Source organism: Anthonomus grandis, chromosome 15, assembly GCF_022605725.1.
Source record: "Anthonomus grandis grandis chromosome 15, icAntGran1.3, whole genome shotgun sequence".
Lineage (NCBI taxonomy): Eukaryota > Metazoa > Arthropoda > Insecta > Coleoptera > Curculionidae > Anthonomus > Anthonomus grandis.
In genome coordinates this window covers 15026018-15042765 of record NC_065560.1, presented here as the reverse complement: position 1 = coordinate 15042765, position 16748 = coordinate 15026018, and the positions used below count along the sequence as shown (strand labels likewise).

The following is a 16748-nucleotide window of genomic DNA, read 5'->3' as shown; positions in this document are numbered from 1 at the left end:
CAATTTTAGGAGTACTTTAGTAGTAGGTTAAGCCATGAGAGAAATTTGCTGTACAATGTCAGTTTCTCGGATGAATGCTCCTTTTACTTCCATGGTAAAGTCAATAGACACAAAAGTCGAAACTGGAGCGACAATAATCCTCATTTATTTCGAGAAACACATACGCAGCGACCTCAAAAACTTAATGTGCTGGCTGGTATCATGGACGATCTTGTTGGACTTTATTTTATTAATACATATCCTAATGCGGAAAATTATTCGGAACTTCTGTAAGACGCCATCAATCCCAGAATAACTGAGTTACTTGAACAAGATGATGAAGAAAATGAACTGATGTTTTAACAGTTTTTGAATGACGTATTTCCTGGACAATGGATTGGCCGGAAAGGTACCGTAGAATGGCCTGCTAGATCTCCCGATCTTACCCCCTTGAATTTTCTTTATAGGGTCACGTAAAAATTAAAGTCTTTGAAGAAGTAGTCCATACTTGCAGTGGAGTTAATATGTCAAAGGGTAACTAAAATTGCTTCCGTCATCCTCCACTAAATTTATTTAAAAAATTATTTATCCTACATGTTTCAGACATATAACATGTCCATCATCAGGGATATAAATTGAGGGTTACATATAAAAAGCTATAGTGGCTTCTGGCAAGGTCAAAAGGTTAAAACCACTAACAATAAATAAAAATGGCATATTAAGATGCATGAGAAAGGTACTAAAACTGGATCTACACAAACATTAAATTACATATGTGATTTTATTTTTTATTTTTTTGTGATAAAATCACATATGAGTCAAATTTTCCCAAGTAGGCCACTCAAAAGTGAGTTTTGGATTTCCATGTACCTTTCAATTTCAAATGATAGTTCAAGGCACGAAAAATGATGCCTTAAAGTAGTTTTGCAAAATAAACATTTTTTTATTAGTTATAAGCAATTGAAATTTTTTAACAAAGTTTTTTATTTTGACAATATGTTGGTTGATACTTGAGAAAAGTGAGTAATCTTACATTCTTCACGTTCTAAAATGTTTTGCGCATCAAGTGAATCATAGGCTTTGTAAATTTAATTGTTTATTCATCACAAAAATTAATTTTACAATAAACAAATACAAAATTTTACTCATACGTTTACGGAAAAAATGAAAAAAGAACATTGTTCAGTTATTCATAATGAACATTTAAGCAGAAGAAAATTTTTGCTAAGTATGAATAAGCAAATACGCCAAGCGTTTGTTTATTGACATTCGAGCGCTCGAATGCCCTTATGTACAGACGCATTACGTGTTACGGTCTAGACTAACGCAAGTCACTTAATTCCAAGATTCTGCACAAAATCTGAATCGGCATATAAACAAGTTTTGATCTTTTTTTCCAAAGATTAAAGTATTTATTTTACAGATGCCAGATTGTAACTGTTTTCGAGAAAACTGCTATTTTTGTGCGTAATCTTTTTGCAGATCTTATTGTGGTTGCAAAACATGATTTTCTGGCAAAATCCCAGGCTTCATATCTTGAGGAACTCAAAAAATCAATCACAGCTGGAGAATTCATCGTCACACTTGATTTCTCGGAGAATTACTCATTCCAGGTCCAAAATGCCATCACAATATTGGTCGAAAAACTAAGCAACTCTCCATGTTTACGTTGTGTACTTCAAAGAAGATGGTGATTTGCAACACGCTAATTATGTCGTCTTTTCCGAAAAATCAAACCACGACGCCACTGCAGTTTATTTATATAACACTAAGTTTATCGCATTTTTGGAAGAGAAATTCGGCCGAATTGGTGTTTATTATTTTTCCGATGGCGCCGGGTTCCAGTATAAAAACAAATACAACAAGCCAGCAGAGTGGCACTTTTTCGCCACTGCACACGGCAAAGGGGCGGGCGATGGTACTGGCGGCATCGTGAAAAGGTGCGCATATCGTGCTAGTTTACAGGAAAAAAACACCGAAAGAATTACGACGATCAAAGAACTTTATGATTGGGCACGGGAATATTTTAAGAAAACAACACATTCGGCAAAACTCGAAAAATTAAACTCAAACCCGGCGTTCAAAGTATTGCTAGGAGCCGTGGTCTAAGTCCCCACAGCGTTCATTCATTTCCTTCTTGGGTGCTCAAATCCCAAATCCCATCCATACTAACCACAAAACCCCTCATAAAACCCAACTCAAACGTCAAAAACCCAAACATCATCCAAAACACCGTAAAAGACCTACGTTCACACCTCCGCCCGACCTTTTCTCATCAGTCAAAAGTTCCGTAGTCTGAGGGGGCGTGGTCTGCTCCGCAGGCTCGCGTCCAATAACATCACACCCAGACCTTCTAAATACAAGTAACAAAACCTCATCCCGACCAGTCGGTTCCTATTATTCGAGCGAGTCAGAAGTCCAAGCACCTAGATGCGACCAGTGGCGGCTGCTCATTAGGTTTGCAGGTTTGCGCAACCCTTGTAAATTGCAATCAAGTATTAATATAAAACTTTACCAAAACACCCTTTAAAAAACAATCATTTCCTATACTACTCGCGTCGCATCGAGATCGCTGACGGACGGTCGGCGGTATGCACACAAACTGAAAACCACTCGATTATACATACATTGTATAACGGCGTATTGTAAGTTGCCTACGTCGGAGGAGGCGGCTATAATGTTTCTCATAAGGTGCGTGTGGTTGCAAGAATAGTGCAAACCTTGTTTATTTTACCGACAAATTTAATAAAATCCGATCATTGATTCAGTTTACGGCGCGGTACGTTGTTGTGTTTTTATGTGTAGAATTAATTTACTGTTTTGTAAACACAATTTATAAAAATAAATTTTAATTTAAAGCTTTAGTGGTAAAAATGAATTCGGTGCAAAGTTTAATTGCAGAGCCGTTCTGTAGCCGATCTTTAAATGATAAGGCTGAGATAAAAAGACTTGGCAGGCCTACTCCGCCTTTAAAAACAGAACAATCTGTGTCTAGCAAAAAAAGGATTTTTATGAGAACGTTTAATCCTGACTTGTACAATAAACATACGTGGCTTTGTGGGTGTCCAATAAAAAATGCTTTGTTTTGTTTTCCTTGTTTATTGTTTGGAGGCAAAGTTTCTTGGACAAAAGTAGTTTTTACTGTTCTTAATCACTCAGGAGACCGCATTAAAAAACATTCATCATCGGCAACACATATGAAGAATGTCGTACAATATTCACTTTTTAGAAGTGTCAATGTAGCGGCCCAATTAAGTGGTGCATATGGTCGAAATATTGACCTGCATAACGAACATGTAAAACAAAATCGATATATTTTAAACATTATTATTAATTGTGTACGTTTTTGTAGAGCTTTCAAACTCGCTTTAAGAGGACATGATGAGTCTATGTCATCTTCTAATCCTGGGGTTTTCCTAGGCTTGATTGATTTTAGTGCTGAATTAGATGGTGCTCTAAAACAACATTTACAAAAAGCATCAGTACTTAAAGGTACATCGAAGACAATCCAAAATGAGATTTTGCAAACAATGTTTAATGTATGCCAAGAAGAAATTTGTAAGGAAATAAAACAATTTTTTGTTCATAATAGCCGATGAAACTAGTGACGTATCAAATATAGTTCAAATGGCAATTGTCTTTCGGAACATCGTAAACGGTAAGCCAGTTGAACGTTTTTGGGATTTTTTGGTGCCTTGTGATCATGACGCCAAAACTTTATCTTAGGTTATTCTGGCAGAGCTTGACAAACATGTTAAAGATAACAAAACCAAACTCATTGCACAAACATACGATGGTGCATCAGTTATGAGCGGGTCGTCTAACAAGGTGCAAGCAATAATTAAAAAATCTTATGAACATGCTGCGTACGTGCATTGCTATGCACATCAACTTAATTTAATAATGTTCAATGCTGCTTCTGCAAACAAAAACGTTCGAATTTTCTTTGCCAATTTACAAGGAATTTGTTCATTTTTTTCCTATAGTCCTCAGAGATCGTTAGTACTGGACCAGATTGTGAAAAAACGCTTACCACGCTCAGCCCTGACCAGGTGGAATTTTAATTCTAGAGTCGTTTGTACTGTATTTGAATACAAAGATGGCATTTTAGAGACAATAAAACAAATTTTAAATGAAAGCAGAAATATTAGCACCACAAACCAGGCATCAGGGTATGTGAAAATTCTTCAAAGTAGAAATTTTGTTTTTTGGCTCAATCTATTTTATAAGATAATGCCTCATGTGGATATTTTATTTAGTAAATTTCAATTGAGGCAAATTGACGCTGCTATTGCAAATACCTACATATTATCTTTTGAAAATAAATTAATGGAAATTAGAAATAATATCACGGACGCTATTGAGCCATCTCTATCGGAGCCATCCACGTCCAAACGACGTAGGCTGGATGACTTTACAGAATTTTGTCGAGAAGCAAAAGAAGTATGTGACATTATTATTTGTCAAGGAAAGGAGCGATTCAGTTTTACCGAACACTTAGTCGCCGCTATCTTTTTTTTTCGGAGCACTATAACCAATATAGTATTAATTTTCCTGAAATAAAATTTAAAGAAACAATAAAGTGTTACCCATTTTTTATAGAACAAAAGCTCCGAACAGAACTAAAAGTTATTTATGAAACATAGGAATTTAGATCAATCTCGGGACTACTTGTGCTGTTTGACTATATTTCTCAGAATGGTAAGCTTAGTGAAACATTTAGTGAAACTATTAAGCTTTTAAAAATTTTAATTACCATTCCAATGGCTTCAGCTGAAGCAGAACGGTGTTTTTCTACTCTCAAAAGGATAAAAACATTTTTATGAAACACCATGAGCCAAGAAAGACTTTCTGCTTTGGCAATGCTTTCCAAAGAAAGGGATCTTATCGAAAGCATTCCTGATTTCAATCAAAGAGTAATTGATAAATTTGCCGAGTCTAAAGAACGTCGGATGGATTTTCTTTTTAAATCATTTATAATTACGACATACGCTTTTTATCTATTTTTAGGGTATTATGTCATTAAAGTTTTTTTTCTTTCGTTTGTGTTTTTTTTAATTTAATTATTGCATTATATTAAAAGTTCCAGTTTTTTTGCTTATTTTGGCCGTTTAAAAGTGGGTATGACACCGAAAAATGTTTTCGCCTTCGCCAAAGCGCCAGCGATAATCTTTTTAGTCTTTCATTCGCGATCACCGACGGCTCCCTACAGTTGCAACCCCCAGATTTGTAAAGCACAAGCCGTCACTGGATGCGACCCAGAATAATAAAAAGATGGCGCCTAATCTTTTAATCGATGAAAGGATCATTCAAAAGACCGGCAAGAGCCATTGTAGCTATAATTATAGACCAGATATTTAGTTCAAAACATCGAGTGGCACTTTTTCGCCACTGCACACGGCAAAGGGGCGTGCGATGGCATTGGCGGCACCGTGAAAAGGTGCGCATATCGTGCTAGTTTACAGGAAAAAAATACCGAAAGAATTACGACGATCAAAGAACTTTATGATTGGGCACGGGGATATTTTAAGAAAATCAACTTATTGAGTATGAGACACACCGAAAAAAATTGGAATCTCGATTTGCTGAAACGAAAACGATAAAGCAAACACGACAGTATCATTGTTATCAACCTGTAAATGAAAATAAAGTAAAATGTAAAATTTTCTCACTTTACACAAAAAGTGATATTCAGCAAATCAAAGTGTAGAACTGTATGTAAGAAGTACCGACGTGACGACGACGCGACGCTAGGTCATCATCATAGATCGTCGCCCCAATATTTATGTTTTGGGATACTTATGTCGGCGGGGCAATAACTTATTATAAGTTATTTGTTAATTAATAGCTATAGTTTATTACTAGTGACCTAAGAGTTATTTTCCTTTAGAATTTAAGTTATGGTTACGTTAGTGTTTTTACATTTTTTAGTATGATCATGATGTTTACTTTTTGGGACGGAATCAATTTAGAAGGGACTCGCTCTTTGCCTTTCTTTAGGAAAGCATGTATTTTTGTTGTTCGTAACGTCGCAGTTTTATTATTAATATAATTTTTAATTTAATTATCGAGTTTTCTTACATGTATTTAAGTATTCAGATTTTGTGCAGAATCTTGGAATTAAGTGACTTGCGTTAGTCTAGACCGCAACACGTAATGCGTCTGTACATAAGGTGATTCGAGCGCTGGAATGTGAATAAACAAACGCTCGGCGTATTTGCTTATTCATACTCAGCAAAAATTTTCTTCTGCTTAAATGTTCATTATGAATATCTGAGCAATGTTATTTTTTCATTTTTTCCGTAAACATATGAAAACATGCAAAATTTTGTATTTGTTTATTGTACAATTAATTTTTGTGATGAATAAACAATTAAATTTACAAACCCAAAGATAATTATACTAACGAATAGATAACCCACGTAAATAGCAAGCTGTGAACCGACAAGGAGACATTACTGATAACATTTTAAATTTGTTAGTGAATAATTCTCTCGCGCCGCGCCGTATAAAGGCAGAACGAGGTATTCGCAAAAATTAAGTTTTGGGAAAATGGATGTTTTAATTAATTTTTAGTTTATTCTTAACATATTGATTTAACTTATTATTAGAAACTTGTGACTATGTTTTTTGCCTTATTTATTTAGATACACTGAGATAAAATTGCTTGGGCCTTAATATATAGTGACGTTTTGTCGCCTGCATTATGTGCCTCTGTAAAAATGTACTACATAAAATATTACACCTACCATATTATTGCATTGAAAAAAATTGTAAAAATCGCGAAAAATTGTTGCGTCATCATTTTGGTTTTGTTCGCATTAATATTAAAATTTCTCCATTATTATTTCAAACGCTAAAATTTAAAAAAAATGCACGTGCCTAGAAAAATAAAACGATTCCAAATCTATAAGACTTAATTTTTGGCATTTTTTGCATTGATTTGTCTTTGTACCGCATCGCAGAATTATTATTGATAAGGCCTTAATCTTTAAAGTTGACATTTGAAGTTAATTAGGAACAAAGTGGAGGAATATGTTTTAATAGAAAATAATTCTCACAAACATTTTAAATAACAAAATCAAAGAAACATTACTAGTACCTATATTATTTTTATGAAAAAACTTAAAGTTATGGTCTAAAAAAATAATAGGATATCGGAAGCTTCCAATTCTTATATAGGCCTTTAATCGAAAATACGAGAGCATGTGTTGCTTTTTTGAGGAACGCCCTAAGACACCTAAATCTTCAAATCCTTCAATGAGATCGAGTTTTTTGTTGTATTCAATTAGTTTTTTAATGCTAACCTCGTCAAAGGCTAACACACATTTTTTTTAAGATGATACTTTAAAACATTGTCAATATCTGTTTTAAATAAATTTTCGCTCATCCATCTTCGTATTGTTGAAACGGACGGTAAAATAAAACCTTTACGCCTCAAAAACATATATGCCGTAGGAGATTTATAAAAAATTGACACAGACTTTTCTTTTTCCCTGTTCCATTTTTTTCTAGACTGTCCATTTAATTGCATCAAAATAAATGTTTTTGGTACTACTGATAGAAATGTTAACAACGGCATTACTTTTGAAATTAAAGATTTATTATTTTTTTGTTTTAATTGTAAAAGTCGCATACGGAATTAATTTTTTTTTAATTTACTTCCGAGAATTTTTATTTGTTTTTTTAACATTAATTTTCTTGGCGTCATTGTATGATTTGGAAGTTTAATTATTTCCTATAGTATTTTTGTATTATGATCGCCTTCGTTTAAATGTAATTTTTTTGTTACATTTTCGTTGGTTGTCAGACTGTCTGTAGGTAAAGCCCGTTTTTTCCCCGAATAGGTCCTTTCCGGTGATAGTACTTTTAAATGTTCATCTGTTGGGAAATATACGAAAAATACGGGTATTGCATTTGTTTTTAAATAACGCCGTTTTTCCGTCCGAAAAGCGCTGTCCGCAAAATGTCTCTCACACAAGTGTTTATTTTTCAAGATTTCCAGATCCATACCAAGTAACGTTGCGTTTCCTGAAATCGGTAAATAATAAAAATACCGTTTGATGATTAATTTTTATTTCGGGTGTTGCATCGCCAAGAGGGACCTAGGAAAATATTGACTCTCTTTGTAGAGAGAAAAAATATTTAAGTTAATTAAAGAATAATAAAATCTTCTACTAACAAAATAACTTTTATTTTTTTTAATTGGTCTGTTTAGAGGTTATGTCCAAAAATCAAAATGAGTTTTTTATCACGCTGTACTTACAGGTACTGCTCAAAGTAAAAAGCCAAATGACTACTGTATTTACTACCAATACAGTAGTCATGTATAAAATGACAAACTTATTTGACGGTCCACTAGTCAAGATAAAAAAATGTTGGTTGTTACCCGTAAATACATTGCAATAAAAAAAGATAATTTTTTATATAAATTTTTGGCTATAAAGCTTAATAAAGCTCACAGAATCGGCGTGAATTGATATATATGTCAAAGGTATTTTGACTATCAAAGTAACAAGTGGTAGAGATTTAAGCTATTTAAATAAGTAAAAAATGTCTGTGCGTGACGTGCTATTTTATTGCTGTGCTATTTTATAGGCTGTAGATTTTAGTGCTCTTTAATAAATTGTAATACTTCTTTCTCTAAGTTAAAGAGGAAAGCCAATCCCTATAAAAAATAACATGGGATTTCCTGTGTCCCACTTAGCAATGGCAACACTAAGTATACAAAACTGCAGGAGCACAAAAAAACGATGACGCGCAAAAGAGAAATTCTATCAAAAATATTTATATCAACGATCCCATCCTCAAACTTCCCCAAAATCGGTATCATATAATACCTACCTATTTAAAAAGAAAAGCGTAACTTATATTTTTTGTCAACCTGATGATCTAAATTTGACGATTCGCTTTACAATTTAAGGTTACAATTTATCTTTCTAATTTTTGAGTTTGTATACTTTAAAGTTTGTCAAGATCAGAAGATTCAGTATAATAAAATAAAATAATATATTTTTCGCCTTCACTCAAAAAGTTCACTTTATTGACTTTTACAGATGAGGCAGTAAAATGATTAATAGGGAGTAAAATGATGAAGTTTACTACACGAGCTTTAGCGAAGGCAGTAATTTTAAAACGCCTATTTTACTCTAATAAATAACTATTATTATTTGTTATGGTACTATTTTTAAGGTTTTAATAGTTTTAATGGTTTTTAAAGTTTTATAGGTGTTATTGTGGATTGTTGATTCTAGTTTGCCCACAATAACACCTATAATTTAACCCATGTTAAAAATAATTCTACGCTCCTATTATAAATGTGTTTTAATTATAACTTAAAAAACCTAGACTTAGTGTCTTGAGGATGACTTAATATAAGTCGAAACGTCGACATTTAGGTAAACAGGTTTCTGTTTTATTTCTGACCCCACCCAACAACCCTCCGCAATATGAAGATATTGGGTCACAAACACGAAATTGAAAATTATAGGTGATGTTCATTTCACAGGTATTCAGTTGTAACTTTGCGTAAAAATACACGTATTCATATCTGGCTCTTCTAGGAGCCACAGTTAAAGACCCATGAAACGAACTTTACGTACAAGGTGTTCCATTTAAGAGGAAAAACGGCATATTTTTTACTTTTTCCGTATATTTACAAAATTGAAGATAGCCAATCGACGTATTTTAACTCGGAGAATTTGAAAATCGTAATAAGAAAACAATGTCGTCAGGCTTTTTTGTTTTTTATGGAATTGTTTTCTTGTTACGATTTTCAAATTCTCCGAGTAATACGTCGATTGGCTATCTTCAATTTTTTTAAATATACCGGGAAAGTCAAAAAATATGCCGTTTTTCCTCTTAAATGGAACATCCTGTACTTACTTACTAAGGCACTGTTAAGGTTGAGTATGTTTATAGAACTCTAGGACTTACCGCAATTTAAAATCCAACGTTCGCAAATACTTGGATTTTTATAAGGAAATTTAAACATCTTTAACGTAGGATTCTCTCTTCTAGTTCGCCTACAGTCATAATATTGGCATACATTGCCCGACATTATGTATTACAGAACCAGTGACAAAATTTTAAAAAAATAACAGAATTATTTGTGAATAAGTTTTGTCAAAAATCGACGGAGAGCTTTGCCAGCGTTGATAACCTGTATCACGAATAACAAAAATAATATTGTGTTACTCAGCCGAGTCGCAGCCGCCAAATTAAATTTTGCAACACAGCCAAGCGATCGGCCAGATTTCAACGCCTAATTTCACCGATGGATTCTCGCTCGAAAAGCGGGGATCCTTTTAGGTGGTCAAAAAATTTATACGGGATGGATTTTCTATAGTTTACTATTATTTTCTTTGACAAAGCCTATTGCATACACTTGATGCACAAAACATTTTAGAACGTGAAGAATGTAAGATTTCTCACTTTTTTCAAGTATCAACCAAGATATTGTCAAAATATAAAACTTTGTTAAAAAATTTCAATTGCTTATAACTAATAAAAAAATGTATATTTTCAACTACTTTAAGGCATCATTTTTCGTCCCTTGAACTATCATTTGAAATCGAAAGGTACATGGAAATCCAAAAATCACTTTTGAGTGGCCCACTTGGGAAAATTTGACTCATATGTTATTTTAATGTTTGTGTAGATCCAGTTTTAGTTGTTTTCAAATCACAGCTTATAAAATATCTCAATACAGACAATAAAAAAACTACTTACCTAAAGGTACATCAGAATGAACTTCGTAAGTACCATACAAATATCCTATTCTTTGGTGTCCAGTTGCACGCCAATAATTCAAAAACTTTTCCACCAAATTCGTATTTTCAAAGGCAACATTGTCCACATGTCTATATGCCTAAAAGCACTACATAAGCCACCTCCTTAGACAAATTTATCAAATTGTTACCTGCATATTTAATGTGATAGCATTAGGTTGACATTTAGAGCAAATCCCTTTAGGCCATGGGGGATGATCCTTACAACCTGACTTAATGCTACAAGATATATCTTCCAAAGCCAAAAATTTGCCCCGATCCACTCCAGACATCATTTTACGCAAATATGAATGAAAGGAGAGATGTTTGACATTTTGCTCTTTCAAATAAGCCTCATCAAATGGCTCCAGTGAGGAACAATGTACACATTTTGAGTTGACATTATGACGGCAGCTGAAATGTATATGATAATATTTTGATATTATTAAAGTATTAAAAAACTCACAGTTTTTCATCTCGTTTTCGCTCAATTCGTCCGTCCAATTTGCTTAACATTTGGTCAACTTCGTCTTCTTTTATATTAGATTTGGCAGTTGCTAATACTTTTGCTGAAACATTTGGTACAGCGGCAGTTTTGGAGCCTGAACTAGTTGAAGGTCCTGCTGTATCGGACATTGGTTCACCAGAGGATGTGTTGTTCTAAATATTAAAAATAGAATGATGAGTATTATTAAAGTAGAATAGTCAATCGTATAAAATTTTATGTTAAAAAATACAATTAAAGTTGGTATTAATTTAATTAATATTCTTAAAAATTCCAGTCTAATTAAAGGTGAAACTAATAGATTTTCAATGGTCATACTAAATAAAAACTAAATTCTGGTTATCCGCTGATAAAGATTTGGTTTTGCACGGTTTATATTGTTTTATTTCAAACATATAGCAAAAAAACTGACCCTTAATCACTTAAGTCATAAGATATTACTATTTTTATTTTTAACTTACAAGATTTTTGGGTTATAAATCCTGCAACAACCGCTGTTTTAGTTCTGAGGTGAAGAAATCAACCAGAAAAAAATTGCTTATACCTTTTTTTGTGTTTTTTACTTTACTATTACTAACGTACGATTGTTATTCCTGTGGCGTTCAGTTATTAGTTCACATTCTTTGGTCGTAGTAAAGTAGTAACTTTAGTTGTTTTTGTTGTTGTAGAATCGGCATAAACACGGCATATTAGTGATAATGGTTTACTTAATTGCTGAGAGGATGCATATTTTTTAAGAAAAATTAAAATACTAATAGAACTGCACAACTGTTTCAACAACCAAAATCAAAATTGACATAGAAAAGTCCATTGAAAGTATATTTTGAAGCTGGTCCAAAAATTTCGGCATACAGGGTCAGTAGCTAACAAAAAACGTGAAATGGAAAATGCTGTACGAAGTCAAGCTACAGAAATGGTGATTTAAGGCACATTGTTTAAAATGCCAGTCCAAATACAAGAAAATTTGGGTATAATATGGATTTAATAGAAGCCGCATTCGTTAAAAAACACAATAAATGAGCACTTTTTTTGAACGAATGCACTTTTTTCCTAAATGATCCGCTAAATCGTCGCAGTTATCATTAATTAGATTCAAATCCAAGAATATTTCATAAAGTGCATATGAAACATCCAAAAAAATTTAATGTTTGTGCATTTGATAGCATTTTTAGTAACTACATCAAACGGTTTTCAGGTCAATGTATCGCATAAGAAGAGGAAGTGGCCTCCCATGTTTTCCGGATCTAGCTCCGTCAGATTTTTTTTCTGGGGCAGCATACAAATTGAATGCCACCCAGCCCACATCACTGGAAGATCTGCCGGGGAAAATTGATAAATATACCGCAAATGCTTCATAATGTTTTAAAACAAAAATCTACTATTGAATGTAGGTCCGGGGTCAGCATATCCATTACTTACTCGACTGACTAGTAAGAATTTAAAAAACAAAATCTCACTACTGAGGGTTGGGGGTGAAACAATGAAAATATATTTCCCCCTAAAATCAAAAATTGATGGATGTGTGAGTTTTTTAGTAAATGATTTGGTGACCAAAAAGCTTTGTTTTATTTTCAAATGGCCACACTGTATAAAAAGCTTAAACAAAAAAATATACAAGGTGATTGATCTCCGATGGTACGTTAGACGAATATAAAAATTGATACAGTTCATGGAAATATTAATTATAATACTTAATATTAATTGTTATTAATATTAAGTATTTAAAAGACTGATTATGCGAAATTAAGTATTCTAGAGAGCATTGGACTATGATTGAGTTGATTCCAACAGATCTGGTGAGAGTCTAATGGCTGATATTTAAAAAATCAACCAAAACAATGTTGCTCTTAAGATGTGAGAAAATCTACCTTTGTGTGCGTTTTGCTTCAAATTCAAAACAAATGTATTTATCAATAAAATTTCAAACATAATTATCAATTTACAATAAATATTTAATATTGTGATAAATAGGACCATGCCTCGATTATGAAACCGTTAGCACAGGTGCAAACCTGTATAGCAAAGCCCTTTTTTTAAAGAATAATAAATAAAAACAAAGAAGAATAATAACTATTAACCTGGCCAATATAAGTACTTTTCTTAATGCAAATTGACTTTTTTGTTTTTTTTTAGCAGTAAAAGAAATACCAGAGGGAGGTAGGTAGACGCGCAAGGGGTGCAAAGAAAAAGGTGGCATGTAACAAATGCTACTTGAAATTTTTGATGGAGGCGAGCGGATACCAAAGCCCTATAAAAAATGTATACAGGTATTTTCATGGTTTTTATCATCTTAACTATATTTATTTCAAATTAAATTAAGCATTCCATTGCTGTTTTTCATCTTTTAAATACTCCTCCTATTGAAAATTGTTTAACATGCTCAGGCAATTTATTCCAAAGTTGAGAGGCTACAAAAACAAACGATTTTTCAAAATTTGTATTTCTATGCTGTGGGACTCAAATAAATTTATAAATCTAGTGTTATACGTATGAAGATGATTTTTATTAATTATTTACTAAATATAGTGGCTCTCCAGTTTTTAAAATGTTATAAATAAAGGTGTACATATGACATTTTCTACGATTTTTCATATTCAAAATAAAATTGTTATTTAAATAGGGAGTAATATGATTCCTAAATGGTATTTTGAATGCAAAACGCATTCAGCAGTTTTGGAGTTTCTGTATAGAGTAAGCTGTTGTTTGACTCAAGGAATCAGAATACAAAACATCATAGTAATAGAGCAAAGAGAGAACTAGTGAATTATATAAATAATATTTAATATTAGATGGTAAATAGTTTTTTAGACCATATAGTTTTTTTAGGTGTACATATGCAATTTTAATTTTATTTTTGATATGAGTTTGAAATGTAATACCACTGTCAAAATACACGCCCAGATTTTTGACCTCATTGACTACTGGTAGCTGAACATTTCGAATCTGTGCGTGAAAATTGGGAGAAACCTCAAAAGCAGTTTTGCCACAACCCAGTATTATTGTATAAGATTTGGAAGCATTTAATTTTAAGTGTGAAAAGTTATCAATACTCCTTAAATCCTGATTAAACTGAAATTGAGCTATAGGAAGATTTTGGCATGAACACGAAAGATATAGTTAGGAATCATCCCCATATTGATGTATATAAAGATAATAATGATGTATAAAGTTTTGCTAATAGCATTTTATGACTAATAGTATCGAAGGCTCTACTAAAAATCTAACAACCCAAGCCATTTTAGTTCTTTTTTTTTTAATTTTTCTGATTTCATTAAGGTTCACCAACCTGGTAGAAGAACTAAAGTTCTTTCTAAAACCTGCCTGGCATTCAGGAATTAAAGAATGTGATATAACATATGCAAATTTGTTGGTGAATAAATTTTTTCAAGATTTTGGATAATAACGGGAGTATACTTATAGGCATGACATCTTTGAATTCCTTTGGATTACCGATCTTTGCTAAGGATTTTATAATTGCTTTTTTCTAGATTATAGGATAAAAATTTTGTAAAATGCAACTGTTCATAATATTAAGTAATGGCTTTAAACAAAAAGGCATACAGAAATGTAAATCTTTTAAAGAAAAAGCGTCTTTACCAACTGCATGGTGAAGTGAATGGTTTTTACAATCTTAAGTAAAGTTGACTGATCCATTAAAGTAAATTTTATTCAGATTTGATCTTATCATGTTTATGTGATTTATAAAATTGTATTATCTCATTAGATGTTGTATTAGCTGTGTTACTCAAATTTGTAAAATAGTTATTAATCACCGTTGAATCAGAAAACGTATCAGGAAGATCAGAATCCTTGTTACGGCCGAGATTTAAATTTTTTGCGTCCCTCCAGAATTCTTTGCCGTGTTTTTAAGACATTAAATTAACATAAGTAATTTTTTCCCTAGCAATGGCATATTTCGTGTAATTCCTTATTTGTCTGTAATATTGCAAGCGTGCGTCAGTTCTTTGTTTTAAATATTTACGGTCGGCTTTATCCCTTTTCTTTATGAGCAATTTGATATTATTGGTAATCCACGCTTATCGGGTATATCGCGTATATTTCTAATTAAAAGAGACGCATGTGTGTTTATTAAATACACTATATTTTTATTGAAAATTTCAGTTTTCTTATCTATATCAGGTATGCAATAAATTTGATCCCATAATTAAATCCATATTTTTGTAATTTCTATATTGAATTCGTTTAATGCTATTATTATTCATAGGAAAATCTAATACTGAAACCATATTATGATCAGTTATATTTTCTAATATATTTATAGAGCCCGATTTTTTTATTATGTAGTTAGTTACTATTAGATCAATAAGACTTGAAGTGTTTGTGGTAAAATTATGTCGTGTAGACTCAGTAATGACTTGCTTTAAATTGAAAATACCAAGTAACTGTTGGAGTTTGATTTTTCCTGTATTTTGCCTTAAAAAATCAATATTGACATCTCTCACACACATTACCTGGTCATAGCAAGGAATAGTTAAACCAAGTAATTGCTCCATCCAATCAATAAAATGATTAATATTAGAGGATGGTGAACGATAAATAATGATGAATAAAATTCACTTTTTGATCATGTTAAATTTAATACAAGCATACTCAATTCATTAGACGCAATGTTAAAATCAATAGTTTTAAATTTTAATGTACTTTTTATATAGATTCCCACACCACCCCCTCTCCAGCTCGATCACGCCTGACAAACCTGTAACCTGGTGTTCTAAAAGAATTATCGTCATCATTCGATGTTAAACATGTTTATGATAGCCCCAGAATATCGTAATTATAATCAAGAATATAATTAACAAATTCGTCAAAACCATTCGTTTTCACTGAGCGGATGTTAGAGTGTGCCACAATAAAATCTCATAATCAATTTATTCTGTTGGTTATCCGTTCGCCACGTAAAATGATTATCCTTCATTACCCCAAAAAACCCACCCGACCCCACGCACGTCCACCCAATCCATCCGCAAAAACATTTCACTTATAAGGCCAAAATTCAATTCTAACAAAATTGAGGTATACTTCATAACACAGTCTTTACGACTCCATCAAACAATGTAAGTGTTGAAAAAAAAAGTCATAGTGTAACGTGTATCGGTGGGTCAGCCCAATTAAAAAATGTGTACATACATAAACCTAATTTTATACCCCAATAACGAAATTTTAACACCGCAAAAAATATATTAATTTTTTTTAACCACAAAAAAACAGAAATAATAAATTATAAGTGTATTATTTATTAATAATCGCTTGATAGTGAACTGGGGTTGTTTCAGGAATTTGTGCTACTAAATTTTTTTTAATGTATTAATTAAATTAAAAATGAATATATAGACAAAAATTGAGTCTGTTCTATCTATCGCCATACTGTTTGCTACTTACTTTTGTTCTGTTTATAATACTAGTGACATGAATATAGGAAATAATAATAATATTAGGAATCTGGTAAAGCTTCAAATTATCATTATTATTCTGAT

At 32.3% G+C, this 16748-nt stretch overlaps 1 protein-coding gene across 1 annotated transcript in view; it reads right to left on the bottom strand.

The window, feature by feature from the left end:
• Nucleotides 1-16748, bottom strand: part of LOC126744905 (nuclear protein localization protein 4 homolog) — a 128616-nt gene that overhangs the window by 87388 nt on the left and 24480 nt on the right. Inside the window, exons 3-5 of the mRNA XM_050452493.1 lie at nt 11215-11408; nt 10901-11162; nt 10711-10849 (exon numbers count right to left, since the gene is read on the bottom strand). Coding sequence (XP_050308450.1) covers nt 10711-10849; nt 10901-11162; nt 11215-11408 — 595 coding nt within the window. The remainder of the gene's footprint in view (nt 1-10710; nt 10850-10900; nt 11163-11214; nt 11409-16748) is intronic.